This window comes from Chaetodon auriga, chromosome 21 (genome assembly GCF_051107435.1).
Source record: "Chaetodon auriga isolate fChaAug3 chromosome 21, fChaAug3.hap1, whole genome shotgun sequence".
Taxonomy (NCBI): Eukaryota; Metazoa; Chordata; class Actinopteri; order Chaetodontiformes; family Chaetodontidae; genus Chaetodon; species Chaetodon auriga.
The window spans coordinates 10599554-10618804 of record NC_135094.1 but is presented as its reverse complement, the minus strand read 5'-3'; the positions used below and the strand labels follow the sequence as shown (position 1 = coordinate 10618804).

The following is a 19251-nucleotide window of genomic DNA, read 5'->3' as shown; positions in this document are numbered from 1 at the left end:
GGGAGGGAAGGAAGGAGGAAGGACAACAGCGGAGAATGAAGTAGGAAACTAGGGAGGAACTTTGGAAAACTAAGAGGAAATCAAGCATTTCTGGAGTATTTTCATAGTAGGTGTGCCCTGGGAAAAAAAAAGAGCTTAGGCAGGGCTGTTTTCTTGCAGCCCCTTGTCTCTTCTAGAGAGAAAAAGCAAAGGAACAAAGAGAGGAAAGACAGCCGCAGCTTCATTTACGTCACCGTCAGAGGAGAGGGGCAAATATGGCAGCAATTGCACTTTCACCTGAGCAGTTAATCGCTCCAGTGTTTCTCCCATCCGTCTCTAAAACTCATTAACTCACCCATGCTTTGCTGCTAACGCATTTTTGGTCATCGGGCTTCAGACGTTGCTCTTATCAATATGAAAATACAACTTTTTCCTCCAAATCAGTCGCTTTTTCTTTTTGGCTGCAGCCTCCATACATGAGTATCTCTGTGTTTGCAGTCCCTTCTGATAAAAGCCACAGTACAGGAGCCACAGTTGATCGGTTAGTGTGAAACAGATTGAGGTCAAGGACTCGCTAAGTGTTGAGAGTGGCAGCACTTTCGGTTTCCTTTTTTCCACTTATCGTATTTTGAAAGAATTACTCATGAAAGGCGGTGAATCCTGGTATCTTTTCAGAGGAACACGTAGAACAAATGACCAACAGCGGGACTGATTAATAGCAACATTGCTCGAGTCCTTGGACAATATCTGCCCTAACACGGTTCTATTTGTCTTTTCAGACCAGTGAACCATGTGGGAGGGAGGACGGACATTAAACAGACTAACTCAGGCACCACCACTCAGGTCTGCAAGGATTCAAAGGCTGTCGTCTAGGAGCTGACAACCCGAACCCCTCCTTCAGCATTCACAAACCTGACAACCCCACCCCAGCCTTCACCCCAATCTCCCATAAACCTACAGCCCACAGTGTCCCCACTACCCACAATTTCCCTACCCTCTCCCAACCCCACCCCACCCCACCCCACCCCACCCCACGATTGCCACTGTATCCTGCAAAACCTGTCAACATGCAATAGGGTGGATGTGCACCGAGAAATGACCGACTAAAACACCATTACCTGAGTCTATGTGAAGACAACGCTATCTTAACACGTTTATTGATGATTTCAGACAGAATTTAGAGGTCAAACAACTTAAATACATCCAACACAAACTAATGAGATGCATGGTACTGTATGAAAAATCAAGGGAAATCCAAAGTGATACACTGCATAGACAACTTTCCCTTTGGATCAGTGTCTGTTGGTATGGTTAAAACAAATATGTACATCATGCCATTGAAATACAAAAGAAACATTTTAGGGGAGAAACCAACTTGCGTACAGTAGCTTATTTTTTCGGGGGTATTATGTTTCCTTTTTTTTTTTTTTTTTTTTTTCTTTTGTTATTTTATTAATCTAACAATGCTTGAGTACTGTATTTAAAATTAACCAATGCCAGTGCTGTGAAAGTTGTAGTTGTTGTCTTCATATATAGTCACCCAGCTTACCTTGTATGCTGACATAAGAAAAAAAAAAAAAGAGTTCATCTATCTATATGGATGTGTATGACTTGCAAGAGTAATCATATACCGAAAAATAACACAGAAAAGTTTTTTTCATGTGGACAAAAAGGACAAAACTGGTGTTAGCAGTAATCAGTAGAAGTGTTGACCACCCAGGAGGGAAGGTTGGACTAACCTTTACTTCCTGAAGGGTCTGACTTTCCCGTTTAACATGACCCCACACTGGCATAGCATCACTGGAGCATCACCTGACAAACAGCGGAGGCAAATGGGCCACCAACAGTTGTACTTTTTATCTTAAAAAAACAAAAAAAAAAAAAAGAGGCCAGTTGCAATGACAGTGGCTAGTTTTTGCGCACATTCTCTAATGCCAGTAAACTTTTAACACAGAGTCCAAACTCCAGAGAGTTTTATACAGGCGTGACTGCATGTCCTCCAGTGAGTGAAAAGTCCCCTCCATTCCAGTGATTTTGTGTCAGTGGATCGCCCCCCCGCCCCCCCCCTCCTTCTCCCCCCCACAGTTTTGTCGATCACATCTACACCCATTGTGTGTGTTGTATTGACCCACCAAGGCATCAACTGGGTGCTTTTAATGCCTGCATTCTGGAGTGCATCTTCTGAGCGGAGAGAGCCTGCGTCCAGCTCGCGGACTCCCTCCCCTAAATGCCATTTTGAATCACTTTGTTCACTGACATTGAGGATGTGTCTTCTTCGCTGTGAGTGCAATGTGTAATAAGGCTGTTTATGTTACTGAAATGCAGTAAAAACACCTCAGTTCATGTGGAAAAAAAGCAATCTTTCTTTGTCTCATTATTTTCTCCTCCAGGCAAGTAAACATATGTCACTGCGGCTGCAATCAGCACTGTTTGTTAATGAAAGCTACTGTTTCACACATTCTCTAAGGGCATTCGAGTAAGTGCAAAGGCAGACTTACAAAATTATCATAGCTCTCAGGTCCATTTACTAGCTTTTTGAGGGACTTTGAACCACATCTAGCAGTGGATAATGTTTGAGCGCACAGGGCCTGAATATAGCATGAATGAGGCTAATGAGTGGACCTTGGGTTAAGATTATTTTGTTAAACCACCATTCCCAAGGTCAAGAGTCAGCTTCACACTCAATCCAACAGCAGTTTGCACCTGACACCCCGCCTTAGCTTTTATTTCTCGACATTCAAACGTGAAGTACTTCTCAAATCTGAAAGCTTGTCCTCATAAATCCTGTTTATTGTGTCGTTTAACTTTACTTCTGCTATTTGCCAATGCTACTGCGCTCATTAGTCATAATGAGCGATAAAATTTTAATGAGTGAAATACAACAAATTGGGTAGTTGTGCTCCAAAAACCAAAAGTTGGCAAAAATAGCGTGTTATTATTCCAACTCGTGAGACATTATCATCCACTGCTTTATCTTATGCTGTAGCATGTGGTATATGAGCCTATAAATCATCAGATGACTCTGCAAGCGCAAGATTTATCTGCAACCCTTGCCTCACCATTGTTTCTCATCTCTCAGGAGTATCATGCAGTATCCCTTATCTTAAAGGATATGTCTGGTGATATTCTGTTTTTCCTTTTGACTGTCAACAAATCCTGTGAAAAGACCAAAACTGATACATCTCGCAATATGACTTTCCTGGCTTTGTCTGTGGCTCTCAGCCCCACGCCCACTGACTCTGACAGAAATCCTTATAATGTATAGTTTCATTAAAAAAAAAAAAAGAAGCTGGGCCTTAAATTGATCGTGGGAACTATTTTTAAAGGCGGATTAATACACACTAGCGAATATATAGGGCAGCAAGACCATGTATGTGGTTTCACTTAAGACAACCTTTAGTGCAAAGGCTCTTTCTACACAGACAGTATTTATTATTAGGGTCACGCTTTGGTCTTTTCATGTTATTTATTTGTTGACTAATAGAGAAGTCCAGAATATCAGCAGACTTGTCCTTTAATTCGTCCCCCTGCAGCTTGTTCGGGACAGCAGTGTCACAGAGGAAGATGTAGCGATGTCAGCCAAAATAAGTCGCTTTCTGAGGACAAAGACGTCGTTCATGTTGTCATTGACTCCTGCTATCAGACGATCTAGCTTCACAAATGAATAACTGCAACTTTTGTCATGTCATGACACCCTGTTAATTTGTACTAGAGACAAACCTCGTTCTGCAGCAGCACCTCGTCGCGAAGGAAAAATCCTGTTTGTGTTTTCCAAATAGAGACACTTAATCTTTAACTTTACGACTCTCAGCTGGACCGATAGCACAAGGATAGATTGTGCACACCTTATCTATCACATACTTGTGTTGCATCATGCCATCAGCTCTCTCCATGTAACTCCACCACCTCTGCAACGCCGAGCCCCACTCGGCTCGCTCCCATTAGCGAGATGAATGAGCGAACGGGACAGCGGTGGTCTAATTCAGCCCCACTGACTAATGGACTCAGCTGGCAGCTACATCTGCTAGCCATTGAGGAGCGCCAAGGCTGTTCACACACATTAGCTGCAGATCTCTATTCCAGAAGCTTGTTCAGGTAGTGGCCGACCAGCTTGAGGCCATGTTAGACCCAAGATGAATTGCCTTCCTCTGACCAGCCAATATGGGAAGTGAACCTTACTGCCCAAAATAGAATAAAATCAATTGGACTGTGGAGCTTGTCCCTGCCATGCAAAAGCAAATGCCAGAGTCATTGATTTTTCCGTCTGAATTATTTGCCATCGACCCCCTTGAAGTCCTCTAAATTAGAGCTGTATTAACAGGAGGATAAAAGAGTGAGGGGAATCCTATAGATGGTGACGAATGCCCGAGCGATGATTCAAGCCAAAAATCCTAATAGTTTTCTTTCTTGGATGAGTCAAAAGCGCTTTTGTGTGGACTAAGATAAAGGCCTGTTTCGCACAATAAGGCTGCGCGGAGTCCTGGAGTGGCTGCACTTGGTGCTGATTGCTTCTGTACACAGAGGGATCGAAACTGTCAGTACAGCTCTCCCTCATATTAGAACTAATCTGCCACTGAGCAACTTTATCCAGCTCCGATTAGTCACGGCAGAGGAGCGCTGCGTGCTGAGGGCCCAGGCTCTGACATCTCGGCGCTTCCCTGTAATGCACCGAGGAGGCCGGAGCGGAACTCGCCGTCAGCAATCAGAGTCGGTGGGATGGGCGTATTCTCTGCCGCTGACCGAGAAATCAATTTGTCCTGTGTAGAGCTGAGTGTCTGCTATCACACTGATAGATGTGTGCACGATCGCTAAACTCCCAGACTCCATTTTGGATTCAGCAGCTTAAAGATTTTGAAGGGAAAAACTTTGTCACATGAGCGAATTAGCTCTGTTCCAACACAAGGAATGTTTGAGATGGGCGAAGAAACTGCTTTGTTCTTGAGATCTGGTTTCTAAACCATAACGCTGTTAATTAACAGGCAGTTTTAACAGCAGATATTTTGTATTTGTGTGCAGAAGCGTCTCGAAAGCTCCGTTCTTGGTTGATCGATCTGTTGGTAGCTGACCATGAAGCATTAGCAGTGATGAGGGAAGGTGTGACGCAGGACTCTAAAAGCTTGGAAGACGGGGCTGTTTGTCTGACCCAGATTTAAAAAGTTCAAGCCTTCAGGCTCGGGCTCATGATCTTATCCTTAGAATTTTCTGCAGGGAAAAAAAAACAGCACAGAGACGCCATAGAGAGTTTTTGTCCTCATTTCATTTATTGGAACATTATTAGAGTTTAGGAGTGTTCAGCATACAAACCGGCAGACATTTCTGGAGAGTTAATATGAATCACTGTCTTGTTTTATTTTCTTGGTAAAAAAAATTAAAAAATAAAAAATGCCTGGATGGAATCTGAAAGGATAAAAAGACTCTTCCTCAGTGTAGAGAAATGTGTCAAAAATGCATTTTCATTTAGCTTTAACCAAGTCTCTTTTTTCCGAGCTCAACAACGACATGTACAACTTTTACTTTCACAATATTCACGGCACCTTAGGTCACTAAAATCCCCAAATTTTCTGACGCATACCAAGGATCTGACCTCAAAGGCAACTTCAGCCATGCGCTAACAACTCAGCAGTTTGAGCATGTGAGTCCAAATCTATCTCATGACATCTTAATGTGATACCAATTAGGAAACTGTGCTTTGTTTCTTGCTTTCCTTTGGGGAAGGAAAAGGTCGGGGTCAGCTTCATAACAACTCCAGCAGAAATGGAAGGACTTTCATTATTTTTGTTCCCAGACAGATGCTAAAAGTGGGTTTTAACCAAGGTAGTACCATTGACGTGTGTTTTTTTTAACCACACCCTGCCTTGTTTCTATTCTGTATGTCAACTTTCTGCATCCTCTTTCTGTTTTAGTCATTCACAGCGTGACTGACACCTTCTCTCTTGGGTCAAGCTTTCTTTTAGACATCACACGGCTGCTCGTGCTGTACGTACAGTACAGTTACTTACAAAAGCATCGCCCTCTTTAGCCAACACCCATATCCAAAGGCCACCTGACTCACTGTGTGGCACAGTGTGGGAGGACAGTGACACTGATACTAGTCAAAAGAGTCGTCATAAAGAGGAGAAAAGGGCTGGGTGGGTGTCATCCACACAATGGAAAAGGTGTCCAAGAAGTTCATCAGCATTGCAGAAGATCCTCTTTCCTGTCACTCACTGCGGTGATTCACAGATTGCGGGTTAATACACACTGGCCACTACCACAGGAAATAGTATGTGTGTGTGTGAAATGCTGAAGCCTCCGGGTCTCCTGCCAGTTCAGGTTCAGGTAATAACAACACACCATTTAATAATCTAAATCACTTTTATTAATTTAAGTTAGGTAGAGACACTAAACATTGGAACCACATTTGCTCTGCTATGGAGCAGTCTTCAGAAAAATTACAAAAAAGAGGCTTATGTCATACTGTCAAAAAAAAAAAAAAAAAAAAAAAAGGCAAAAAATTAAGAGGTAGAGGATTTAGGCTCATCACTGTGACTGAAGGAATGACGCCTGTTGGAATGTAGTTGAAATTCAAAAACTCTTGTCGCCCCGAAGGTATAGAAAATATTCATACATCAAATATGGAGACGGTCATTTTTGGGATACTGGGGTATTCACAACATTAAAACTTTTACATTTCACTTTAACTGGACAAGGGGGACAATGGACAGGAGAGTTAAAGTGTTACTTTGGAAAGAATAATGGAAAGCTAGTGTCTTTCTCCCCCCTAGACCACACATCAGTGTTGGGACAGCGGTTCGGAGTTACAGCCTATGTCAGGTTTTGTTTTGTTTTTTTTCCTTTTCCTTTGAAACAAATAATATTGGTAACAGATAAATTTACAATATAAACACCACAGATCTTGAAAATAAAGACAAATGAGAGAAAAAAAAAAAAAAAAAAAATGTATTTCCTCTCCGTTTCTCCCAAAGCAGTACATTCTGAATGTGTCACACATGCTGGTTCAACCCAGGACATTGACTCCCTCGTCCACATTTCATCTGAGAGGTTAGTCGATACAGACCTGAAATAACAGGACCATTAAAGGGACAATGTTGAGTCCCCGTTACGCTGGAAACAGCCACAATCTGGCCTTTAAATGTCCCCCTTGGAATGACTTCATCATCAACATATATGCTACATGTCTGTAACTTAAGTATTAGACAACAACGAAATATGGTAAACTTTAATGGTGAAATATTCATCTTGCTTGCTTTTAAATGGCACAAGCAATAGTCAGAGCCCAGTTAAGCTGCAAATCAATGTCCTGACTGACTGAAAAAGAGCCTCTGCACGGGGAGACGTTGGGTGGCTTGAAATGCTGTGTTGAACCTTCCTACACAGAGAATGCTGGCAGTGTAGAGAAAAATCAGAAATTACAGTGCATGTCTACAAAAATAAAATAAAAGTGAAAACTTTTTTTTACTGTTTGTACAGTAACATACTGTATATTTCCACAATGACACTAGATAAGGCTGGTGACTACATTACGTAAATAGTTAATTATTGGATACCTTTTCTGTATGATTTCAAAACTAGTGACACAGAATATAGATGTTGGTTTCTTTAAACAAACTTAAAAAATAAAGACAAAAACAAAGTCAAATAAATCCTTTGTGTAGTACACAGCTTTCTTTGTTCCAGAGGAACAATATGGTAAACCTTTGCATTTGCTCAATGCAAGTGCACCAGTCTAGATTCAGTCTTTCCTTCCTTCCCGTCTTCCCCATTTTCATCCTCAGTGGTTGTTTCCTCATGCTTGCAGGTTTATGTGCCCTCTGTTCGTGTTACAAACAGCGCCCCCTAGATCCCATTCTTAGCCTCATTGTTGTTCATGGCCTCCTTTCTCTGGGCTAGGAAGGGGTACATGCACTTGTCGGCGCCCAGGAACCGGTACATGCACACAATGGCCTCGAAGGGCAGGATGCTGCGGAGGCAGGACGGAGAGAAGATTAGTGACACGAGATACTCCTGGATCGTTTACTGAGAGCTGATGGAGGGAAAAACTGAAAAACGGAAGAAAGCAGGATACTGGGATGTAGGAGGCAGCTCACCTTTTCATGAAGTTGACCATATAGACGATGCGAGGCGTACAGATCATGGGCTGGTCGGTGAGGATGGCTCTCATGGCCTGTTTCACACAGAACTCTGGCTTCAGGGGAGGCAGAAAAGGCTCAATCTCCTTCCTGGATGGACAGAAAAATAGAGATTGGCTATTTGCAGGCGCATACATTCAGGGAACTTCCAGTCAAATTTACTAACGCTGGCTAAGATTTGAAATTGGCAATTAAATTAGATGAAAATCGTTCAGAAATGGGAGAGGAAAGGGACTTCCTCGGTTTGACTTGCATTGTTTGAAGTGCATCTCATTTAAAGATGTTCGATACACTTTAAAGAGCGAGAATTAAAACAAATTTGAATCAATCCATGATTATAGTGCCACTGGTAAAAAGGCTGCGAACAGCTTTTGCTCACTGCTCCAACGTGGAGGGAGAGGAAAGCCAAAGAAAATGCCACCTGCTGACTGTAACCATCAAACAAAGTGAGGACTATTACAGCAGAGGGGGGGGGCTTAGCCCAGGTGCACCTGTTGGGGAGGCTTTCCCCTGGGAAAGTCGCCCTCTTTGTTTAAGCAGAGCGCTGACCGATGGCATAAGAGTCACTTTATAATATCTAACGCGACACAAACCGTCAGCTGCTGCTTTGAAGTAAAAAAAAAAAAAAAAGAAAAAAAAAAAGGTGTTTGCGAGGCAATTTCCTACGCTAAAAATTAGAGATGACAAACCCATCCCAGGTGCAAGGAGGCTTTTAAAAAGCTCACAAGTGCAATTACACAGGCCAGTGTGTGTTGAAGCTAACCTTATCCTGCAGCCTTTGAACATTCCCGTGTCCACCAGGTAAGGGCACACCAGAGTCATGTTGATGCCGTCCTTCTCCGAGGCCTTCAGCTCATGGCTCAGTGACTCGTGGAAGCCAATGGCACCGAACTTGCTGGCGCAGTAATCCTGAGGGAATAAAGAGAGAACAGGTTAGCCCTGTAAACCGCTGCCCCTGCCCGCACCCAGGGACCACAGAGAACATTCCCAAACATGCCCCGCGGGCACAGAGGTCTCTCCTTGCTGTTAATGACACAGCCACAAAAACCTGAGCGAGCCCGTCCGCTGTTCTTCGGTTTCATTAGCATTCTTCTCCGGTGCATCAGGAGCCTGCTCTGCTTGGCGGGAAGGTTTTGATGTGGTTCGCCGTGGAAATAATGTTAAAAAAAAAAAAAAAGGCTTGGGCAAACACAGATGCATGTCGATAAACACGGGGAGGATAAAGAGATTTGACTGTGCCCACATGACAGGCGAGGGCTTTGGTTCCCTGAAATTAATGTGCGCGGCTGAAATCACATTCTGAGGCATTTCCAGGAAGCATAATGGGTTCACGAAAACGGACTTTAACTTCAGCTCCTTTGAAGAGGGGCTCGATCATTACGGATGAATGCTCGTACAACAAAAGCAAAACGTGCAGCTATAAAAACAAAGCCAAACGGAGTAGCCGTCCCTGCAGATGCTCTGAAAATGACACCGTTCTCAGCCAGGCGGATAACCGAGAACCGCTCTCTGAAATATCAAATTAAAACCTCGAGGGAGGGCTATCAATCCGCTCCCTCTGTGGTTATGGAGATAAACGATGCCACTAAATATTTGAATATGCATTGAAATAACAAAAAAGAATCTGTTCTGGGGAGAAAAACTATAGGAAGCACAAGCAAAATCTTATCCATTGAACGCTGCTGTGAGCTGAATACTGAGTGAGCACCACGTTGTTCACAAAGCAGTGATGAAGATGTCTCTGTCCCTTGGGGAGCTGTCAGCTCATTCTGGCCCCGCAGCCAGAGCCCAATAGGGGCCCAACACCCCCACTGCTGCAGATAGAGGAATCTATAAGAGGCTCCCCAATGTTCATGTGTGTCCCTTAATTTAACGGGTGGAGGGACAACTAGAGAAAGGGGGCCTAACCTCCCCCGGCCCAGTGTGCGAGCTGGCACGCTGAGGGCTTTGGAGAAAAGCGCTGGTTTCGGATGGTGGGAACGATGGGATGTGTATGTGCTGTTGTGTATGATACTAACCTCCACTCCAGCTGTGCTGAATAAACCCAGGGAGCTGGCAACCGTCACAATGTGACCATGATTCAGCTCCAGCATCTTGGGGAGAAACGCCTTGGTGGTCTGGGGGAAGGACAGAAGAGACAGAAGGGCAAAGGAAAAAAAAAAGAAAAGAGGAAGGTTAGTTCACTTGTGCAGTTTGTCTGTGCCAAAGCCCTTTGATCCTCTCTGCCTCCCTCTCATTCCCCCTCTCCCTGTGTTTCCCCCTCTTCTCCATGGTGATGCAGAGAGAGGCGTCTGAATGAGAATTCATAACAGGAACAAAAAAAAAAAAAAATCATTTGGAGCTGTGGAGGTGCAGCTTTTTGGGAGTATAACAATTTAAGCTGAAAGTTTTTGCCTTTGTGGCAGGTGTGAATTCGACGTTGAGGGAGGAGGAGAATGAGGGTTTTTTCCCCTCGTCAGGTTTTCACTGAACAAACAGGTATGTGGTGTGTGCGCTGCTGTACAATCTGTTCTTTTCCCACACAGATCTGGTGCCCGTCGCTGGGCCCGGCTCTAAAGACTTGGTGACAACACCAATCATAGGCCTCCGTTCACTCAACAACAATACAATTCAGCCTCTCGTCTCCCCGCACAGCCTCGCGCCCTGCCTGAGCAGCAGTCAGCGGAACAATCGGTGGCGAGATGAGCTCCGAGATGAAAGAGTTCCACCGGAGTGCCACGTGAGAGCCGGAGCGGTTCCACCGGCCGGTCCGGTGAGATTTAGCGAGGTGGTGAGAAGAGCAACCCCCGCCGAGGAGATTCGCCGAGAGTTAGCGGCTACAGTTGATTAACCTGTGGATCCATTCCTCATTCTGCCCGTCTGCTGACTCTGGACACAGCATGAGCCAGTCAGCAGGTGTGACATGTGACGGCAATGACAGGAACTGACCAATCACTCTCCCACTAGGAGGTCTACAAACAAGCAGCGGGCCTTTTGTTGGTGGCACTGCTACATCTATTCAAGTCAGATGTGCGCTGCCATAGTGAAGAACAATGCATGTGGCCTGCAACGCTCCTTTACAGTCTTACTGAGGTTGCAAATGAAAACACCGAGGACACCTTTATATGTAACGTGAGATTCCCCGTGGTGCTGAGACGATTTGTCAATAAACTGATTAAAGTATCTAGGCAGAGAATTAATCAATACAAGTAAAAAAAACATCCAACTTTAATGTACAGTCTCTGCCTTTTCTCTGAGCAACTTTAAGACACTTCTTGTTCTGGGAAATTGGTCATTTGTTATTGCTTTTGACAGTTTCATTTCCAGCTCCCAGTAATTCTGTGGTCGTATAAATGAGAGGTAACAGTTTCGTTGGTTGGTACAGTATGTAAGCCCGGCCAGAGGAATGATTCAGCCTCCTTTGTAAACATTTGCTGGAGGGGAACACAGAGCCAGAGAGTGCATGGTACCAGGTAGTACAACCATGAAACCACTGGCAGGGGGAGGAAAAGCCTCATTAAAACTGCAAACCAGAGATTAACTGCACCGGACCTGCTGACTGCTAGTGTATCCTCTGCTATGCTTTACGTCTGTATTTGGACATTTTTCTCCTTGTTTTGTAAAGTAAGTAAAACTGGAAGCAATAAGTCAAACTTATGCAGAGGAGGCGGGTGAAAGGAAGATGACTTCACCGAGTTTATTCTATGGCCAGGTACGGTATAACTGATCTGACTCAGCTCCAAACATCTGCACTTTTCCAGGACATAAATTTTCAAGTTGCTGCTATATTCAACTCATCGAATGATGGGGCCCAAAGAGAGGGAGCGAGAGAACATGAGGCCCGGATAAAAGCTGAGAAAGGCCTCTGCAAGCCAGAATGGCAGTGGATGAGGGAGAGAGTTGCGTGCAAATGAAGCATTAGCTTAAGATATGCCCATACCTGACTTGAGCCAAAGTCTCCCACTCCCACAGCAACTTTCAGAGAGCAGGGAATGACTTGATCTGGCACACCGCGCTGCGACCAAAGCCAACTCTCAAGATAGAACCGGACAATTTTGCTGAGTGGTCTGAAAATAACTGGAACTGACGGAGGAAGGGCCGATTCCCTCAGCTGGAGGACGGGGCTAAACGTGAACAAACGTCCCGTCTCGCTCCCACCCTCGCGTGATGGCCTGCTTCTCATGGCAGCTCTGGCATGTGGGTATGACCCCCGCTGACCTCTCAGACACAAAATGTGTGAAGGCAACCAGGGGCTCGTGTCTTACATCAGAGCTGCCGTAATTGGGTCTCAACGCTCCCTTGTTCCGCTAAATTACCCGCTGACACAGTCGGGCCTCCTTGGCCTATGTGGGGCTGCCTTGCCCGCTGCACCCCCTAATTGGTGCGTGCTCCCAGGAGCATTTAAGCCACACAAAGCTTCTTGCAGCTGGGGTGTCAGGCTGCATTAGTGCAAGCGCCTGACCAACAGGAATATGAACAAATATTGGCCTTTGCGTCGGACCAGATGGCCATTTAATTGGGCTGACTTCTCCCCGGATGAAGGAGAGAGAGAGAGGAACGCCTGAGCTCGTCTGATCCTACAGCAGATCGTGGAATTTGAGTGGGCTGCGTTTCCTGGTCATCAGGGATGATGGATGCAGATTGGTCATGTTGTGGCGGCCACGCTAGTCAGTAAGCCTCTGCTACAGTCGACTCAACCTCAACCCCCCTGCTGGCTGTCCTATTGGAATCCAATTTACCTGGAGAGCAACAGCATCGATAGGCCAGGGGGGACGCGGGGTCAATGCACTGTAATCACCAAGAATCCCAGCATCCAATATACCGCGTCACCAAAACGCAGCGATCCAATTAGTTGACAATTCTTCCTTTTAACCCACTTTTAAAGAAGCGTTCGATAAATAACAGCTCTGTAGCTCTTAGAGCCATCTATGAATGTACTAACAGTTGTTCAGTGTGATAAATCCATGAGTCACAGATCACAAGACAAAATATTGGTCCTAAATGCCAACATTTAAAAAAAGATTTTCATGTGCAGATGAATTTGCTCTTAGCTTCCTAATCTAATTATTGATTTAAGTTATTTTTCAAGGTAAAAAAAAAAAAAATGCTAAACATTCTTTGGTTCCAGCTAATCAAATGTGAGGACTTGATGCAATTTTTTTGTCGCGTGATAGCAAACTAAATATCTTTGAAGACGTCACATTCGGCTCTGGGGAAGTATAACGGCCAGTTTTCATATTAACAGATTAATCCGTAATGAAAATAATCGTTAGCTGCAGCCCCGAACCCATCCCTCGAGAACAGGTACATGCTGGGGGAGAGTGGGAGTAGTCATGGCTAGCTCCAGCGAGGGGTACAGGTGCACCAGGCCTGAGGAGGGGCCCATATAAAACCAGTCAAGTAGGACCCTTCTGCCTGGCTGCCTCCTTTCTCTGGATACAGCAGGAATGCGGCCTGCGGAACTTGGCTCCTGTCGCCTGGCATCTTGTCAAGCTGATCCACAGACAAGAAACCAATTGTCAGATAAAGTGGGTCAGCAGCAGCTTACCATTACCCTCTCGCCTCGCCTGTGGATGGGACGGCACTGCCTTCCTTCCTCTTTTCTTTCCTCTGCTCTTTTCCCGCCATGTCACTCTGGAGCGCTCTGCGCCATCATGTACTCGCACGAGAGCGGTACGATTTCCACGAGAGGGGGATATTACTGCCTATTGTTCCCAAACCACCTGTTGGATAACCAGCTCAAGATGCTGAGGATGATTTCCTTTCATGTCATTCCACGAGACAGACACTAAGCCTCATACGCAAACTGGTGACACTTACTGAAATGACTGCACATTCCCCATCCTGGCATGACTAAAGAGTGACGCTCCAACATCACAAAATCGCCAGCTGGACTAATCAGAGCATCATCAAACAAATTAAACATTATGACCCCCTGCCTCATAAAAGCCTAGAAGGCAGCAAAAGACTGAATCATAGCTGTTTGTCCATGTGTGTGTCTGTGTGTGTGCGTGTATGTGGCAGAGCCGGATGAACAGAGCTGGCCTCCCTGACTGCCATGCAGCTGCACCCATTGCCTCCAAATCAGGTTGGGAGGAGTCAGAGGGGCCTGTGGAAGGCAGACAGAGGAACTTTATCTGGACTGAGGCCTTCCCTTCGCTTACTTTGCACTCTGTGGAGCGTTTTAGATGTACGGAAAGCTTTGCACCTGCTGTCCTGTCGCACTTGAGAAACTGGGTGTTTGGGTTAATGTGAATAACTGGCTGGGATTAATGTGATCTACGGTGTTTTTGCAAAATAGTGATGCTGAATAAGATGAACACAGCTCAAGAAGAATGTACAGACTGTGCATCTGTTTCCACTACTAAAACCTAAAATAATAACAGAGGAGCAAATGAACCTTCTGCGTATTAAAATGACCAGCGCTCTTTAATTTAATCTCAATCGTTTATCTTCAGAAAAAGTCAAACTCCTCTTTTGAAATATGGCTGAGTGTCACTAGAAAAAGCATGAGCCTAAATAAAGGTTTAAAAATCCACTAAACCGAGTGGCTTAATTGTGGTTCGTGACTCAACTAATACGTTTTAGAAACCTGTTGTTCAAAAAGGGAAAAACAAAACAAAGGTCTGTGTAATGTGCCACCTGCATGCAGTCACTTACTGTACCGTGTTTGTGTGAGAGAGGAAAGTGGACAGGTCCCTGTTAGTCTAAGCTCTATTCATCTAGCTTGTGTCTGTAATGAACCACATCCTCCATTCTGGCTGTCGCCATTCATTAAGTCCCTCTTTCATCTGCCCCCCACCCCGGCCCTAAAGAAACCACGCTCTCCACAGAATATGGGAGAACACAAACACAGGCTCCTATTAAAAATCCCAAATCTGCCACCCAACCACTGGATCTTGACTCCAAATCCTGGATGTAAAAGGATGTAGAGATAGCCAGCAGAGGGCACATGAATAGATGAATGAAGCATCCATTAAAAAGCAGGAAATTCACAACCTGCCTGACTGACAACACAAGAGATTTTCATGCTCAATTAGGGAGCTTCACAATCTCTGAGGTTTCATGGTATCATTGAGAATGCAGTTCTCAGTAAAAAGAAGAGCCTGCGGCCAAAGTCTCAAAACCAGCATCATCTGCTTCACTAGAGCCATTGCTCAATACATCGTAACAAATGCAATCAAAGATGAAATGGTCAATTCAGAACCATGGCACCAGGCACAAGACACATTCTCAATCCTTGCAATTTACTCCACAGCAGGCCTATAAACCAATTTGTGCATAATCACCACTATTGTCCTACAGAGGAGGCCGTAGCCAAGCAATGCAATCAATTATCATTACTGGTTTATTTGGGGCTTTAGGAGACAGCCTTAAAGGCTAAACACTCAACTCTCAATCCCATCAGTAAGGTTGCTCATCTCAATGGATTTCTAATTGCCGGGCTGCAGCCGTGGTCCGTCCACACCCTCAAAACACACAAGAAAGCTGCGATAGCACCTGGCTGTTCAACGCTGCACTTAATGCTTATCTTAAGTGCAACATATTCACTCCATCAAGTCCGCGCAACCTTTCAGATAAGCATTCACACAGAAAAGGCCCGAAAACGGAGCCAGAGTAAAATCCGATACACAACAAATCACCGCCTGCCAACGAAATGTGGTGAGCTGATCTGACACAGATCCAACCCACGTACAGAACCCCCTGCCTCCATCTGCGCTGCAAAGGAGAGGAGAGGGAAGGGCTGACATACCATGTGGATCATCGCTGATCGGGGCTGCCAAAGAGCAGCGAAGGCAAGACTTCCAAAGCCAAACCCGTGACTTTCCTCTGGCAGAATTAAACTAAGTGGAGCTGAAATTCGAACACGCAAGGGAACTATTTATGGTCATACTTTTTCAATCCTGGAGACACACACATACACAAACACCTTTGATTCTTGAGTTTGGCACACAGAAGGATGAGATTACGAATAGGCATGCAGGTCAGGCTGGGAACATTCCTGTGAACCTAGCATCACAGTAAACACATTGGATAACACTGTGCTCATGAACACTGAGGCAGATATCACCGTCACACTGTCAGGCCTGAGTTCACTCTCTTGGCGCGCTCAACTCGAGCATCAACTCACCCAGAAGTGCGCGTGACAGTTGACCACCATGGTGCGCTCGATCAGCTCATCGGGACACTCGAGGAGGTGATGTCCAGAGACCACGCCGGCGTTGTTGATCAGTATGTCCACCTCTCCCACCTCTCGCCGCACCTTCTCAGCTGTAGAATACACACTCTCCCGCTTCCCCACATCACACACGTAGGTGTAGACCTGTGGCTGAAAAGGGGGGACCTCCTCTACCCCTCCAACAGGCCCTACAGGGGGGAAAGAGATGGAAACAGATGACAGAAGTGATCAATGAGAGTTTGTTCAACAGGCTGGTTCAGACTTTGAGTTATATTGTTTAATCAGGGATTATAATGCACGTTAAGAGGACACTTCTTTGCTTAGTGTTGCACATTTTTGGAACACAGTCAGAAACCACCTAAACGAGTATTGAAGTCAGTCCTGTTTGAACATCTGAGATGTGTGTGTGCAACCATGTCCACGTATCTTGTTATATGTTCACTGTGACACCCTGCCTACGAAAATAGTGAAGCTAGTACTATTGCTGTATAATTGGCCTCTGCAGGCACAAAACAGGATCCCAAGTGAGACAAGCGACTTCGCTGACCATGCGTAAAAACTGATATGATCTTAAGAAAGCAGGCCTACCGTCTTTGGTTATGGGAGTGTCCAGTTCATGGTATATCTGCCGCACCATCTCCGCCGTTTCCTCGTTGCTTTGGCTGTTTATGTCCCATAAGACCAGAATCGCTCGTCTCCGGGCGAACTCCTTGGCGAAGAGCCGCCCGAGGCCGCTTCCAGCCCCGGTGATCACGCACACCTGTCCCGCCACGCTCTTCTCCTTGGGCCGCACAACCCACTTCGCCCCGGCAGTCACAAAAGCCCAGAGCACCTTCAAAATGACCACGAAGAACTCCGCAATAATTATCATCATCTTGACCAATCAATTCGAGCGAGCAGCGGAGGAAGAAGCGCGGGGAGTGCGTCCCTCTTCAAACCTGTTTGCAGCAGATCGGTAGGGTCACGCCGACAAAACTTGGAGCGCAGCGCAGGCAGGAAACGCAATCAGCGCTCTGTAGAAGTGGAGGAGAGGAAAAAAACGCAAGCTGGAGCGCAACTTGTGATAAAAGAGAGTTCAGTCAGAGTCCGGCTGCCGCCACAGTTGCAGTAAATTACGAGCAGCTACTACAGACTGTGCCTCCTACTTCCTCTGCTGTTCCTCCACTCATCTCATCCTCACTCCCATCTCACTCGCTATTTATTCAGTCCACCCATCAGCGCTGGACCCAATAGGACTGAGACTTGAGCGCCTGTCAGAAGGAAGCGCCGGGTCCATGCACTACACTCAGAGGTGATGTAACCTGAAAGATTTACCCAACACTCATCACCCAGTTCAACATCACAAAGGAAGATGAGAGAAGTGGCTTTTCCGTCCAATAAACGACACTTACTTGGGCTTTTATCATATTTAAAACAAAGCTATTTATAGGAAATGTGGCTTTATGGCAGGATGTCAGATGAATGGCTTTTGAGTCATGAGAGATCTTGTTTTGATTCTATATAGTTTTTTTTTTATTATTATTATTAATTCAATTGGGATTTTAGAAACATTGACTATAATGATAACTTTTTTTTCTCTTTCTTTTTTTCCCCCAGCATCACATGCAGATCTGGCTATATCATATTCCCACGCAGGGAAAAAAGCAAAAGCTTCGTTGCTCCTTAAAAAAAATCCAGACTTTATTTCATTTGGACTGTTTTGGATTAGATTTGAAGAAGTCAGCAGACTAAGACAAGGGCTATCATAGCAATTTACTGTCAGTGATCAATGGCGTTGTGTTCATTGCGGAAGGTGAAAGTGGATCGATAAGACAGGCTGCGCACTCAGACAGATGTAAGAAAAAACACTGGCCAATAGTAATTCATGTATTTTTACGGTCAAATTGATGGCTTATATCATTTTTTCCGAGCTCTCGTGAATGTGATGGCCTACAAACAGACACACGTGCCCGCTTTCCTCAAGAACAGACGCGCCTGAGCTGCGTTCAATTTGAAGACGTTTTTCGCCGTTTTCCTACATTTTGCTCTCATTTAACGAGCGCTTACGACGTTGTGTAACATCCTGCAGCAGAGATGTGTTTGCCCCTGTGTGGTGGGCGTGTCAGGGCGACCAACCCACTGGTGGAAGAATTTTCAGATGCTTTTGTAATACCAAAATGTGTATATTGCATTCAGTGAAAGTGCCCAAGTATGAACAGCAACATAGAAGAGGACATTCTTATTCAGAAGGTCCCTTACAGAGCAATAAATTATGGACCACTGATGGGGAGTTAAATATGCTGTAGCTTTCTATGCTGTTTGGGCCATAAGCCTGTGTGATTTTTACATTATGTTGCATCTAAAAATATTTGCACAAAAGTTTGCAAATGAGCATTAAAGTAGTCCGACATAAGTGAAGTAAACGTGCGACTTGACTTGGCCTCCCTTTCGAATCTAATTTAATGTGCATTTATTTGGCTTTTGATTCATTGTGACCTTTAAAGTCATTCTACAGCAAATTGTTTCTTGTTTTTATAACCTTGTTGTGCATCGCATTGCCTGTGTTTTATAACCTGAAGTGGACGAGTCCACTGAGATCCAGGACCCAACGGACAGGTTCAGCGAAGGGAACCTGCCCCTTCAGGCGCGCTGTGATCCTGCTCTGCAAAATGAAGTGTTTGCGCCCTCTGCCGGTTCAGTGAGAGCATAACCATCACCTGTGGCATGGAAACTGGAAAGGTAACGTACAGCAGACGTTTTATTCCATAACAATAACACATTTGTGCCGAAAATATGGTAATTGATGGCAGAATAATTATTTTAATGTCAGCTTAACGATAGCTCTCCAGAATTTGTTGTTGAATTTGTAACTAATACCACAATCCAAATAAAACAAAATAAAAATTGAACGAGATATGACACCGTAAATTTCGGGGCCATTCAACCATCAATAGTCTGACGACATGATGCCACATTTAGTCAAACTACGATAACATAGCTTGTTTT

At 44.9% G+C, this 19251-nt stretch overlaps 2 protein-coding genes across 2 annotated transcripts in view; one reads left to right on the top strand and one right to left on the bottom strand.

Moving 5' to 3' along the window:
- Positions 1 to 2334, top strand: part of stau2 (staufen double-stranded RNA binding protein 2) — an 83507-nt gene extending 81173 nt beyond the window's left edge. Inside the window, exon 15 of the mRNA XM_076761358.1 lies at positions 759 to 2334. Within this exon, the coding sequence (XP_076617473.1) occupies positions 759 to 794 (36 nt within the window). The 3' untranslated portion in view covers positions 795 to 2334. The remainder of the gene's footprint in view (positions 1 to 758) is intronic.
- A 3980-nt stretch (positions 2335 to 6314) lies between these two features.
- rdh10a (retinol dehydrogenase 10a) lies at positions 6315 to 17442 on the bottom strand. Its single transcript, XM_076761693.1, has 6 exons — positions 16855 to 17442; positions 16219 to 16454; positions 10127 to 10225; positions 8872 to 9017; positions 8067 to 8198; positions 6315 to 7939 (listed from the first exon to the last, which is right to left on the bottom strand). The coding sequence occupies exons 1-6, from the start codon at positions 17138 to 17140 to the stop codon at positions 7816 to 7818; spliced, it is 1023 nt and encodes a 340-aa protein (XP_076617808.1). The 5' UTR covers positions 17141 to 17442; the 3' UTR covers positions 6315 to 7815.
- Positions 17443 to 19251: the final 1809 nt, after the last annotated feature.

What these genes read in the sequence shown, in the direction of transcription:
- rdh10a (XM_076761693.1), bottom strand. Translation starts at nt 17,140, where the DNA reads ATGATGATAATTATTGCGGAGTTCTTCGTGGTCATTTTGAAGGTGCTC. An exon ending in ACTGTCACGCGCACTTCTGG is followed by an intron (nt 10,226 to 16,218) that starts GTGAGTTGATGC and finishes TCCTTCCCCCAG; the next exon opens with ACCACCAAGGCGTTTCTCCC. An exon ending in ATGGTCAACTTCATGAAAAG is followed by an intron (nt 7,940 to 8,066) that starts GTGAGCTGCCTC and finishes CTGCCTCCGCAG; the next exon opens with CATCCTGCCCTTCGAGGCCA.